General features: G+C 56.1%; 1 protein-coding gene across 3 annotated transcripts in view; it reads right to left on the bottom strand.

Annotated features, from left to right (window-relative positions):
* The window catches only part of MAPKAPK3 (MAPK activated protein kinase 3), a 28,441-nt gene extending 15,520 nt beyond the window's left edge, over nucleotides 1-12,921 (bottom strand). The window contains exons 1-2 of one of the 3 annotated variants that reach the window (XM_065933600.1): nucleotides 12,766-12,921; nucleotides 12,230-12,505 (exon numbers count right to left, since the gene is read on the bottom strand). In XM_065933600.1, the coding sequence (XP_065789672.1) occupies nucleotides 12,230-12,454 (225 nt within the window). In that variant the 5' untranslated portion in view covers nucleotides 12,455-12,505; nucleotides 12,766-12,921. Of the gene's footprint in view, nucleotides 1-12,229; nucleotides 12,506-12,765 lie in introns of those variants that run through there. The other 2 variants (XM_065933601.1, XM_065933602.1) reach the window with 2 other exon arrangements.
* Nucleotides 12,922-13,179: the final 258 nt, after the last annotated feature.

A 13,179-nucleotide genomic window follows, 5' to 3' on the forward strand; every position in this document is an offset into this window, starting at 1 on the left:
TAATAGAAAAACCTGTAATCACTTTTTAAAACCCAGATGCATATCAGAATTACCTTGAAATTTTTTTGGAAAAAAACAAAACTTGGACCCAGACCCGCTGGCTTCCAGGCAGTGAGGACAACGCGGGCAGCTGCTGCGCTCTTTTCATGCATGGAGCTCAGCCCCACAACCCTGGGGCTAGACCAGGCTCTGCCATTTAGTGATTGTTACCAGCAGTGGCAGCGGTTCACAGAGCGCCTCCTGGGTACCAGGCATGTTACACACACCTGAGCTTCTGTCCTTCATCAAGGACACCACTGACCATCCTTCTCAACTGAGAGATAGAGACTCAGGAAGGTTTCATCGCTTCTCTGGGTCACAAGTGTCACACAGGGCCACCTCTGAGTCCAGGAGTCCTTTGGGAACCAGGAGTCAACCCTCTTCCCCAGGGAGGACTGCCCATTTTACAGATCTCTTCCTGACCCCTACGAACATTTACTGGCCCTCCCCTGGGGGCCAGGCCTGGAGCTAAAGTTGGGAATGCTGCCACAGACTGTCCTCCGGGACCTGGGGGTCTATGGATGAGTTACTGCTGGTTAGGATGCTTGATGAGGATATAGGCACTAAGGAACTGGGCCTGGATCCTTCTCCTCCCTTTTTCTTCCTTTCCAGACTTAGAACCTGGCAGAGCAGAACCCAGGAACAAGGAGGGCCCCCAAAGAGCTGCTCCCAAACCAAGCCAAGGCTGGGGTATCTGATGGCTGGGGTATCTGATGGCTGGGAATGAGAGGAAAGTGGCTTGACTGGCTTAGAGCCCCCCTAATCACCTGCCACCAGAGTCCTGGGAGGTGGGAGTGGCTGGGGCTCTGAGTCCTGTGTCTGCCTGGGAAGCTCTGCCAGCAGGAGAGCCAACACACATTTTGAAATTATCAAATCTCAGGGAACTTCCTTGGTGGTTCAGTGGTAAAGAATCCACCTGCCAATGCAGGAGACATGGGTTCAAATCCTGACCTGGGAAGACCCCACATACTGTGGAGCAACTAAGCCCGTGCACCACACCTACTGAAGCCGTGTGCTCTAGAGCAGCTGCTCCGCAACAATAATGGGAAGCCTGCACATCACAACTACAGAATAGCCCCCCTCGCCACAACTAGAGAAAGCCTGTGCAGTAATGAAGACCCAGCACAGCCAAAAACAAATAAATAAAATAATTTTTTTATAAAACCTCAAGAACACAATAGTCTTCAATTTGCTAAATTTTGGTGGCCTCAGTTTGTCTGCCTCCTACCAGCCCCAGAAAACCTAGAAACAAAGGCAGAAGTGCCAGGTCTGGGTGGGGGTTGAGGGAGGGGGACAATGCTTCTGGAAAGAGGAAACTAGGCCAGGCTCCCAGGCAGGGAGGGAGAGGGCCAGTGGGAACACGAGTGCTAGCTGGGGCCCCAGGACCCCAGGGCCCCAGGCCAGGAACCATGCACCCTGAAGGACGAGCTATGTCCACAGGGCTCCGGGTCAGACAGACCTTCGCGCCGGATGCAGAGGCCAGTTCCATCCAATCCCCACCGGACCAATCTGGAAAATGGGGACAGTGACAGAACTCGCTGAGAACACACAGAGAGCTCAGACAAGCTCAGTGCCAAGTGCACATTGAGGTTTGCTTGGCTTCAAGATTCCCCCTGGGCCTTGCTCTGATATGGTCTCACGCTCTTCACCTCCCTGTTCTCCAGAATTGGGGGCAATTCAGATACAGCCTGTAGAACCCAAGGAGGCCGATCCTCTCCAGTCCAGCAGGTCACAGGAAACAGTCCCAGATCCTGAGAGGGGCAGGACCAGGCTGTGCAGAAGTGGACTGAATCAAAAGTCTGTAGATACTGGGACTTCCCTGCTGGTCCAGTGGTTCAGACTTCGCCTTTCCAGTCCAGAGGTATGGTACAGGTTCCATACCTGGTTGGAGAGCTAAGATCCCACATGCCTCACAGCCCAAAAACCAAAGCATGAAACAGAAGCAATACTATAACAAATTCAAAAGAGACCTTATAAATGGTCCACATCAAGAAAAAAAAGTCTACGGATACTGTTATGCTGTGAAAGGCTTGGTGAGGAGGGGCAGACCCTCCAGGGTGTGGGAAGATCAGGGCTGATCTCGGGGAAGCGACCCTGGGGCATGGAAACCACGGCTGAGTGCTAAGAACCTAAACCGGGGAACTGACCTGGACCTCAGGTTCGGCAGACTGGAGGTAGGGGCACATTCCCAGACTCCCAGGTGGCAGATACATTCTGGACTCCTTCACGCCTCTGTTCAAGCAATGTCCCCTTCTGCAGAGTGTGTAGTGACCTTGACCTTAATGACCTGAACCCCAGCTCCTCATCTGTGAAATGGGCCTGCAGTCTCCTCACCTATGGCACTGAGGGGAAGGGAGCAGGCAGGTCTGAGGCTACGGGCACCTGTTTTATAGGTAGGGAAAGAGGCCCGGAAAGAGCTAGAACCTCCATCCGCTTCCGGAGGTTACACAGTGTGTAAGCGGCAGGATCAGAGCTCCCTCTGCCCCAGGAGGTGGCAGACCCCAGCATCTGGCCCACAGCCTTCCCACAGCAGGTGAGGAGAGCCACACAGGTGCCTTACAAGCCCCTGAGTGCATACTCAGAGGGTCTGGCTTCTCTTATCATCTAACTTCTTAGAGGAAAAGAGGATTTTTCTGTCAAAATCAGCTACATAACTGGTGAAACGTTAGCCTGGTTCTGGTTCTTCTGTGATAGCATAAAAATAAGACATCTTCATCCTAAGACAGGAAAATTTTTAGCAAATGTGTTTTAGTTTAACCTCAAAAATGTCTCTTCTACCTATGGCTGATTCATGTTGAGGTTTGACAGAAAACAGCAAATTTCTGTAAAGCAATTCTCTTTCAATAAAAAATAAATTTAAAAAAAAACGGTCTCTTCAATGGTCCCTCCTCATGAAGAGACCCCACCTTGGCCACAAAATCTGTGCCCCCAGCTGGCCAGCGGTGCCCACAGAGCCCGCACGAGGCTACAGAGGACTGGCGGGTGTGGAGAGGGTGCCTGAGGCCATGCCCAAGCGACCCCTGCAGAGGCCCCCGGCTGGCCATGCCCGTGGTCAGCTCTGGAGAAGGGACCCAGCATACCTGAGCTCTCAGAAGAATGCCAGCTGGTCTCTCCCCCAGAGGACGAAGATGACAAAGGAACACGAAGTGGGAGAGGGGGGAGGCAAGACGGCGCCACCCCCAGAGGCATGCGCTCAGACCCCCAGGGACCTTCCTATTCCACCCCCAGACTGACTCTTCCCAAAGCCAGCCTCACATCTGCTCTGCATCTCTCCCGCTTCCCTTGGCTTCATCCGCGTCCCTGCAGCTCCCCACACAGGCCTGGGTGAGCACCAGCATCCAGGCTCCTCCCTGGGGAGGCGGGGAAACCGGCTGCCCAGGCTTCCAGCCTCGCTTGGCGCCTGGCCCCTTTCTCTCTCCTGCTCCTGTTGGGTTAGAAGGCTCCAGGCCTTCAACACCCGGCCCCTGGTTCCTGGGAGAAGTCTCTGGAGCCACAGCCGTGAGGAAGAAGTAGAAGGGGGAGGAGGAAGGCCCCGCCCTGTGCGGAGAGCCAGGGTGACAGCCTTGCAGCATTGAGGGACACTCCTGCCACGGGAAAGGGCTGCGTGAGTCACCCTCACCCTCCCAGGCCCTCCACGGGTAAGGACACACCCCAGTACAGGCTCGGCTGACTCAAGGCGTGAACCAAGTCAGACAGAGCAGTGGAGGGGGGTCTTCAAACCTGAGTCATAATCGCCCAGCTCGTGTCCCTAGTAGGACACATACCCGACTGGTGGTGTCACCACAGCTGACTGTTCCCCTGGCAACACCAGCTGGCCCAGGAGAGGCATCTTGGGGCATCCTCTTCATAGCCAGAAGGGGGGCCCTTGAGAAGCAGAGCGCACAGCCCCTTACCTTACTGACCGGCAGACTGACCTGCGAGAGGGGCCCCACTCCTGACCCCCACTGACAGGGCACACAGGGAAGCATCTGGCTGCCAGTCAGGCCAGGGCTCCAGGGCTCCTTCGCCTTTCTGAGTCTCAATCTCCGTGTCCGTGACAAGGTGGTGGTAACAACCATTGTTAGATTCTGCTGTGTTTGTGTTCAGCGTGTTGGAAGCATGCAAAGGGACAAGAAGGTGCTCTTACCCTCACCGCACCCCTGTGCCACTGCCTGCCAGAGGGCATGGAGAGCGCTGGCCAGGCCCTCGGGCACACCCCGAGAAGGGGGCTTGTGTGGGTTCACGAAACAGCTATGGAATAAACTGTGAGTTCCTTGAGGGCTTCCCTCGTGGCTCAGATGGTGAAGAATCTGCGGGAGACCCAGATTCAATCTCTGGGTCAGGAAGATCCCCTGGAAAAGGGATGGCTACCCACTCCAGTATTCTTGCCTGGCAAATCCCTTGGAGGCTGAGCCCTTAAGAAGAGGGCAGTGAAAGTGGCAGGTCAAGGCTCCGGCCCTTCACACCCCTGAAATAGACTGTGAGCCACACTGAGGTGGGGGTGGGGGCAGGTGCAGGGTGCAGGCTAGAGGGCCAGCGGCTCTGGGGTGCTCAGCCCAGGAGTGCGGGGCGGCGCACAGTCTCACAGGTGGTACCTCGAATCTCCGAGCCCCTCTGCAGGCTCCTTCAGCCCCTCTCTCCCCAACCTCAGCCCAGGAATCCTGGGGGGTCCCAGTCTTGCACCACTGTCCCAACCAAAAGGCTCAACCATTGAGCCATAAAAGGAGACCCACCGGCAGAGGCCATAGCCAAGGCTGACTTCCCACACCCCACAGGGGACGCCTCAGGTTACAGGTTTGACTCCACTGCTCCAGCTGCCAAGGCGGCCAGCACCCGGTCAAGGCCAGGAGCACCAGGAAACCCTGACCAGCAAGGGTGTGGGCGGGGCTCCTCCTTCTTGTCCTACCCCCCGCCTCCGGCCGGTCCCTGGGGGGTACGGCAGACTTTCAGGGTGACTAGGATGAGTCCTGAGCACTGGACCAGCCCCCATCTGTCCTCTGCCTGCTCTCAGCCAACACCAAGCCCGAAACCCACAGGACAGAGGGGCAGGGTCTGAGAGGGGAGCAACCGGGTGACTGCGGGAGAAACAGCCGGGAAAGAAGAAAGGAGAAGGACAGGGAGGCGGAGAAGACAGAAAGGGAGAGCATCACAAAGGGAAAGCAGCAAGCACAAAGCCAGAGTCAAAAGAGAAAAGCGATCCTAATCCCAAACCGGCAAAAAATAAAACCCAAATCAATTTTCTCAGCGTCTCTGACCTGTCCAGTACTAAAAAGGCCTCCTGAGGCTCCCTGTTCCCCCAAAGGGCCACCTGGTACCCCTGCCCTAAACACACCCCCACAGTTCCCACACAGCAGGATTTTAATCACAATTACACTGGGTCTAATCCAGTTAGTTCCCAAAGGGCGGAGGGTGGGGAGGGGATTCTTTCACACCATTCTTTCCAACCCTGGAAGCGGCTGGCTGCCGCAGGTGCAGTGTGAGCCCAAGTGAGTCCTCACGAAGGCCAAGAATCTGCCATTAAGATATGCACCATAAAGAAGGCTGAGCACCAAAGAATCTATGCTTTTGAACAGTGGTGTTGGAGAAGACTCTTGAAAGTCCCTTGGACTGCAAGGAGATCAAAGCAGTTAATCCTAAAGGAAATCAACCTTGAATATTCATTGGAAGGACTGATGCTGAAGATGAAGCTCCAATACTTTGGCCACCACATGGCGAAGAGCCAACCCATTGGAAAAGACCCTGATGCTGAGAAAGACTGAAGGCAGGAGGAGAAGGGGGTGACAGAGGAGGAGATGGTTGGATGGCATCACCAACTCAATGGACATGAATCTGAGCAAGCTCCATGAGATGGTGAAGGACAGGGAAGCCTGGCATGCTGCAGTCCATGGGGTCACAAAGAGTCGGACATGACTGAGCGACTGAACAACAACAAAGAAATGCACCCAGGCCGCCTCAAATGAGAGCCCTGCGCCCACAGGCTCTTGCTGTCTCACAGCAGGACCCTGGGGATGTTAGCCACCAAGACCAACTTCTGCTTCCCATCACATATTCAAACCCCTTGGCACAAAGACAACTGTTTTGCAAAAAATTCCCAAACTGCCTTTTTCCAAGGTTACTCGGGGAGAAGGTGGAAGGAAGCCCAGAGCCCAGTCCTCTCTCAAGCCCAGGCAGCCTCTCCTGTGGAGCCACACAAGGTCCCAAAGAGGCGAGAGGGAGGGCAGCAAAGTTCTCCTGAGAAAAGGTGGGAGCCTGTGGGAGCTGACTGGGGCTGTGGTCTCCCTACCCCTAAAGCAGCAGACCCACCCATCCAGGTAGGGCCTGGCACCCACTTTTACAGCACAGGTGTGCTTGCAAGGCGCCTCACCCAGGGACAACCTCTGTCCCCAGTCCTTGCTTGGTGGCCATCACCTTTGGACACATGGCAGCCAGTTGCCAGGCTGGGACCAGATGAGGTTGGGGGCCTGCAGAGCCAGACACTCCACCTGCTGCACTCTCGCAGGGACCTCCTACGAGGATGTCCCAAGGAGGCCCTGGGAGAGGAAGATGAGGGATCCGAGTAGGAGAGCAACTTCCCCAAGTACAAACCTGGGGACCAGGCAGACAGGTAACAGACCTCTGTTGTCAAGGAGACCAGGCTCTGGGCTGAACAATAGCCCAGGTGACCCAGAAGACCCTACAGCATCCCTGGCAAGAGCATTCCACAAGGGTCCCGGTGATACTATGAAAGAAAGTTCTGGGAGAAGGAAGGCGGGTTTCTGTCCACCTAGTGAGGAAGGACACCAAAGACAGACAGATGCCTCAATGCGGGAGACCCAGGTTCAATCCCTGGGTTGAGAAGATCCCCTGCAGAAGGAAGTGGCAACGTACTCCAGTACTCTTACCTGGGAAATCCCATGGACAGAGGAGCCTGGTGGGCTGCAGTCCATGGGGTTGCAAAGAGTTGGACACGACTGAGCAACTAACACTTTCAATTTCACTTTCTAGTGGGATGACGTAAGAATCTGAGTTGTGAAAATGGCGAGCGAGAGCCATCGCTGACCTTTCCCCAATCCTTCAAAGGCTACATAACTGCCTCTTCTTCCACAAGGCTCTCTGGTCCCTCCACAGCTCCCCAGAGTTTGTTAGGGCCTGGACACCACTTGCGTATCCTACGAGGACACAAGACAGGGAGTGGGGAAGCAGTACCCCACACCGAGTGCTGAGTTGTGCAAACCAGGCATGTTGTCACACACACACACACACACACACACACCCTGTGTCCTCCTCTGTCATTCACATGCTTCTCAGACCAGAGGCCTGCATGAGAGCTGGCAGTCTCTTCCAGGAAACCTCCCCTGGCTGGCCCAGTCCTGACAGTTTCCTCTCGCCCACTCACCGACCTAACTTCCTGCCTGTGGCACCCTGGACTTTTGCTGGGCTGGGCTTGTCTGAGACTCACAAGGCTTGAGATGAACCATACACCCTTTCTGAGGCAGTCCCACAGCTAGCACGGTCCTTGTGCAGGGACCACCACCTGTCTACTCCCAGGCATAGCATCCTGCACAGTGAGGAGAGCTGGACAGATGCAGACAAACAGCAGCAGGATCACCTGGGGCCCAGTGCAGTCATGGATGACATCGTTAGCATTCTTCCAGGAGTCTAGTCTCAGAGACCTTCCTATGTCCCCACAGACTTGCATGAGGCATGAGGTGAATTAGGCGCTAAGACTCTGGGATCAAACTGCCTAGACACATGTCCCAGTCCGGCCACACATCAGCCAGCCTTCTTGGGCAAACTGATCACCTCTCTGAGCATCAGTGTCTTCATCCATAAAATGGGAATGAAAAGAGTTAGGTAAGATAACGTGTATATGCACAGGGACAGGCCCTAGCAGACAGAACAGTTGTCCTAGCTCCGGACAACTGTCAGCCATTCCTGGGAGCATCAGACCCCACAACACCAAGGCCTGAAGCCTGGAGAGATGGCATCAGTTCCTGGCTGGGATGGGAAAATGACTCTGAAAGTCCCAGCAGAGGGGATCCTGACAGCGGACTAGGAGCACAGCTGCTGAAGCTGTGAGCGAGGCCAGCTGGGCAGGGCCGGAAACATCTCAAAACAATCCCCCTCTGGGACTTTCCTGGTGGCTGAGTGGAAGAGAATCTGCCTGCCAATGCAGGGTACATGGTTTCGATCCCTGATTCGGGAAGATCCCACATGCCACAGGGCAGCTAAGCCTGTGCACCACAACCACTGAAGCCATAACTACTGAAGCCTGTGAGCCCTAGAGTCTGTGCTCTGCAACGAGATACCACCGCAATGAGAAGCCTGAGCACCACTAGAGAGTAGCCTCCACCCATCGCAACTAGAGAAAAAGCTCGTGTAGCCATGAAGACCCAGCATAACGAAAAATAAAGAAATAATTTTAAAACTGTCCCCAAACCCTGCTATTTGCATTTCATAGGGTTTGACACCCTCCCTAAGATCCTCATTTTAAAAAACAAACTGCCCACTTCTCGCAGTTCAGAAGGCTACTTGAGTCTGGTAGTACTTGAGTTACTCAGATTCTTTCCTTTCAGGAGAGGGGCAGCCTGGAGAGATGCGGTAAAACCACTAGTGGGGACTCCACTGTAGGAGGCGGCCAGCCCTCCACGTGCTTCCTGATGTGTCAACTCAGTAAACAAGAGGCCCTGCAGAGGGTGATCTGACCGGTCTGGAGGTGGTAAGTGAAGCGGTGGCAGCTGCTAAATGAGAAAGTACCTGGCCTGCCAGGCAGCCCCACCCAGCCTCAAATCCAGCTCCACAGCACCAGCTCCAACAGGCCAGCCCCACCCAGGGAGCAATGCAGGGACCTCCTGGCATGTGGATTCAGCACTCCAAAACTCCACTCTGACAAAGACAGGACGAGGAGGGCACTGGGAGTCTAACATTTTTCAGTGGATCCAGAGCCCGGAGAGCAGGGCTGGGAAAGAAAACTCCCACTGTAGACCACTTCAAGCTACTCAAGTCTTTGATTTTTGTTTCCTGTGATTTACTTTCAATTGAAGGATAACTGCTTTATGATATTGTGTTGGTTTCTGCCACACGTCAACATGAATCAGCCGTAAGTATACATATGTTCCCTCCCTCTAGAACCTCCCTCCCACAAGCCTTTGTTTCCATTTATCTAACTGCCACTATCACTTCTACCTGCCAGGCGGCCAGGGACCACATGTGTACTTGGCAGAAAGTCAGGAGGGGAGACGATTCTGGTCTCTGCTATAATTTCCCATCCCGATCAAGTCTGTGACTTCTGACCACTAACTCCAGGTCCTGACTTTCTTACATGGATAAGGCTTGAGGGACTGGGTCTCCATGTGGCGGGGTGGCTGTGTCCACTTAGGAGTGAAGATATGGGGTGTCAATGAACCAGTTAGGCCTGGAAGGGATCACAAGAAAGAGGTCAGTAGGAGGCAGTCCCCTGCCCCAGAAACTTGGCAGGCAGACCTCCAGTTCCTGCCGAAGGGACTACAGAGGTGCTAAGGGTGGTGTGGAGACTGGAATGACAGCATTGGGGGTAGAAGCTGCCTCGGGAGAGAGTCGCTGAGTGTGAGGGAGGCCAAGATGGATCAGGCCAAGTGGGTCAGGGGCTCAGAGAAAGGAGAAGAGGCCCAGCTCCCCAGGAAGGAGGGGCCTGTTTCTCTGGGGCCCCCAAAGAATAGCAACAGCTACAGGGACACTGACCACAGCTCTTCCTGTTTTATGAGTGCCTGCTGCGTTCCAGGCTTCATGCCAAGCTCTCTCTATCATTTTGAGCAACAGGGCCAGGAAGACAGGCACGAAGAGAGGGCAGGACACTAGGCCTGGCCCATAAATGGCAGAGATGGCCTGGACAAAGCCAGGTTACAAGACAAGGAGACGTCTGCCTGGGAAGGGATGTAGGTCCAGGAAAGCAGAAAGGCCAGAGCCCACGGCCTCTGCTTAGGCTGACCAGGGGCAAGAAGCAGAGAGAGGGCTGAGACCCACTCAGGGACTGACTGAGCTCCGGGGCCCAAGATAGGCCATGTGCTGAGGTCTCCTTGTCCTGGACCTCCTGTGCTGGGGCAGAGGCTATAAACAGAAAGGTGCCACCACCTCTCTAGAGCCATCACTTGTAGTATAGGTATGACGTGCTAGAGGTTGTGGTCGTCCCATCTTGGAAGCAGGAAAGGATCTGCCTAGTTGGGTGGGGACTTGGTCACTGCAGTGGGGTGGGGATTGGCAAGAACCGGAAGGTGCTGGGGTGGGGGCCTCATCGAATCCATGTCCCCCTTGCAGGCCAACCTAGAACCAAATTCTGAAGGCCCCAAGCCAACATCTCTAGCCATGCTCACCCAAAAAGCCTAAAGGGGAACAACAGGAGAATCTGTTCTGGGTCTGCCCCCTTTCCAGTCCACAACAGGGACCACTGAGGCGCTAGATTCAAGAGCAGGTGCTCTGAAAGTTGTTGCAGTCAGAAATTCCCCCGTCACTTATCAGACACAGCACCTGCAGGAAAAGGCTTACAGCTAGTTCTGCTTAAGCCAGTGCTGCCTGGGCCCACGAACTCCAGCCTCCCACTCCATCCCTGTCTCACTCACAGCCTCTGGAGTAGCACACGGGGTGCTCAGCCTGTGAGCTCAGCCCTGGCTCACAGGGCCAAAACCTTGGTATTAAGAAGAGGCCTCAGATGGCCCCTTGCCCACCCAGGCTGCACCCTGACCCAAGCAGGAGTGAAAGGGCCAAGATGGTGCTGAAGGAGAGAATGGAGATTGTCACTGCTCACTTCCTTAGCTCCATCTCCCCTCGGAAGAGCCACCCTTTTCCTGAAGTACTCGGAGAATCCCCCGCCAGGGGCTCCAGAAGGGCCTCCCAACCCCACTCCACTGCTGGGTTCGTAAGCAAAGAAGTTGTGCCTGAGACCCAGCCTCACCAGCCCAGCCCTGAGATCTTCCAGACCCATCCTCATGAGCCCTTCCAAGACCACCCTGGGGAGATGACCCCCTCTACCACTTCTGGTGCCACTGGGAAAGACACAGGGAGCTGGGCCCAGGTTCCTGCTCAGACACTTGCAGGCTCTGTGCTCTAAGCAAGTCCTGTGGCCTCTCCAGGCCTGTGCCAGGCCCTGTACCCCTGACTCTACACGCAGGATTCCATTCCAAGCTCACATCAACTCCTTATCTTAACAACCCTTGAGCAGAGGAACCTGATTTTTGAGAGTCCAAGATCTAGTCCAAGGTCACGGAGTTGGCAAATGCAGGCCAAAGATTAGAGCTACAACTGCAGGACTCGGGGCTCGGGCTCATAATTGCAACGTCTGTAAAATGAGAAGATCCTCAGCTATATTCAAACCTCCAGGAGCCACTCTCCTTGCCACGCTCTACCTATCCAAGGGGTCGTTGGCAGAGGTTGCAACTAAGTGAAGTTCGCAGCAAGGACAGAGTCAAGGGATTTGAGGTATGGGGCACGGTCCTGGGCCCAAAACTGTATGACCTGAGCCAGAACTACATAGCTCGGTCAGCCACCCTCAAGACTCCCAGGCCTCCAGCTGTATCAGTGAGGTCTTAACCAGGCCCACAGAGTCTATGGTGTGACGTGGCTAGATGGCTGGCCCGCCCTCTGCCCAGGAAACAGGGTGGGTCAGGTCAGAGGCAGGGCCTGCCCCTTTCAACATGGGTCTGGTTGACTCATCTGGAGCCCATGAGTAGCTTCCTGCCCACAGGGGCAATGGGTGTCAGGCTTGCCCACCAGTCAGCCCTGGGAGACTGTCACCACTCCAGCCTAGGCAGGCAGGGGCCTCAGGAGAATGAGCCCCACCCCAAGTTTTTGTGGGGACTCAGCCTCAGGCAGAAAGTAAGTGAAACCCATTCCAGTCAGAAGAGTTTCTCATAGAAGGAGAAGCCAAGCTGAATGCAGGTCCCCCATGGGCCCAAACTCACAGGCCCAGCCAGAAACCCAGAGTCAGGAGTCACTCCCTCCTTGCTTCCGGGTACAGCAGGCTCTACCCACAGCTGACTACACCCCTTGCTCCCTGGGACATTCTGAGCTTAGCTAAGCTAAGCCTCAGTTTCCCCACCTGTGAAGCAGGAAGGACCAGGAGCCCAACCTTACACAGGAGTAAGAGGAGGAAACGGTAACGCTTAGCCTAAGAAGCTTAACAGAGGCCCTAGGCATAGCCCACATCCACAGGTCTCTGCTGTTGGGGCCCCCGCCCTTGCGGGCGCGCGGGGTCACTGACCTTCAGGGCACACTTCTGGCCAGTACGCCGGTGGAAACACTCCAGCACCTTGCCGTTCACACCCAAGCCCAGCACCTGCTTGGACAACTGGTAGTCATCGGTCACTGCGTACTTCTTGGGCTCCCGCCGCCCCCCGAGGGCGGGAGCGCCAGCGGAACAAGGTCCGCAGGGTGCACTTGACGGGGGCGCAGGGCCCCCCAGCTCCTCCGCTGTTTCCACGTCCATGGCCCCGCGAGGCGCTCAGAGGCGGCCCCAGCCTGGCGCGTCCGGGGCCACCTGGGAAAGAGACGAAGAGTGAGTTCCGCTCAGACTCCTTCAGTACACTCCAGCCATGGACGCCCTAAGCCGGACTGGGCTTTGGGCCGGGGACAGGGCTGGGAATGAGGAACGAGCTGTGGAGAGGACGGACCCGCGACAGGGGGCGGTGGTCCCGCAAGCCGGGCACCAGGCGAGTCCTGCCCCGGCCACCAGTCAAGAGGGGAAAGCGCCGCGGGGTCCCGGGATTGGGAGGTGGAGGGGGCCCTGCGAGGGCGTACCTGACGAGGGCGTACCTGACGGCAGCTCACGGGGCTGTGGTTGCCCGTAAGGGGCAGACCCAGGGGTCGCCAGAGGCCGCGGCCCTGGGCGCCCAGAGCCGAGAGTCGCGCCGCCGCCTGCCCACGTGACCGCTCCCCTCCCCCGCGCGTCCCCGACTACATGCCGGGCTGGGTCAGTCTTAAAGGGCCAGGCTGGCCCAGGCAGGACGGGGCGGGGCCGGGCCGGACCCGCCTAGAGCGAGGCAGAAATAGGGGGCGTGGCTTCTCCAGGGGGCGGAAACCTCCGAGGCTCCGCCAGCCGCCGGGGAAAGCCAGCGCTAGAGCAGCCGGCTACCGACTGGGTTGTGCGAGCAGCCAATTGTACGCGCCACCAAGGAAGTGGCAGCACAGGAAATCTTCTCTTGGAGTCCCAGG

Source organism: Muntiacus reevesi, chromosome 4 (genome assembly GCF_963930625.1).
Source record: "Muntiacus reevesi chromosome 4, mMunRee1.1, whole genome shotgun sequence".
NCBI classification, from domain to species: Eukaryota; Metazoa; Chordata; class Mammalia; order Artiodactyla; family Cervidae; genus Muntiacus; species Muntiacus reevesi.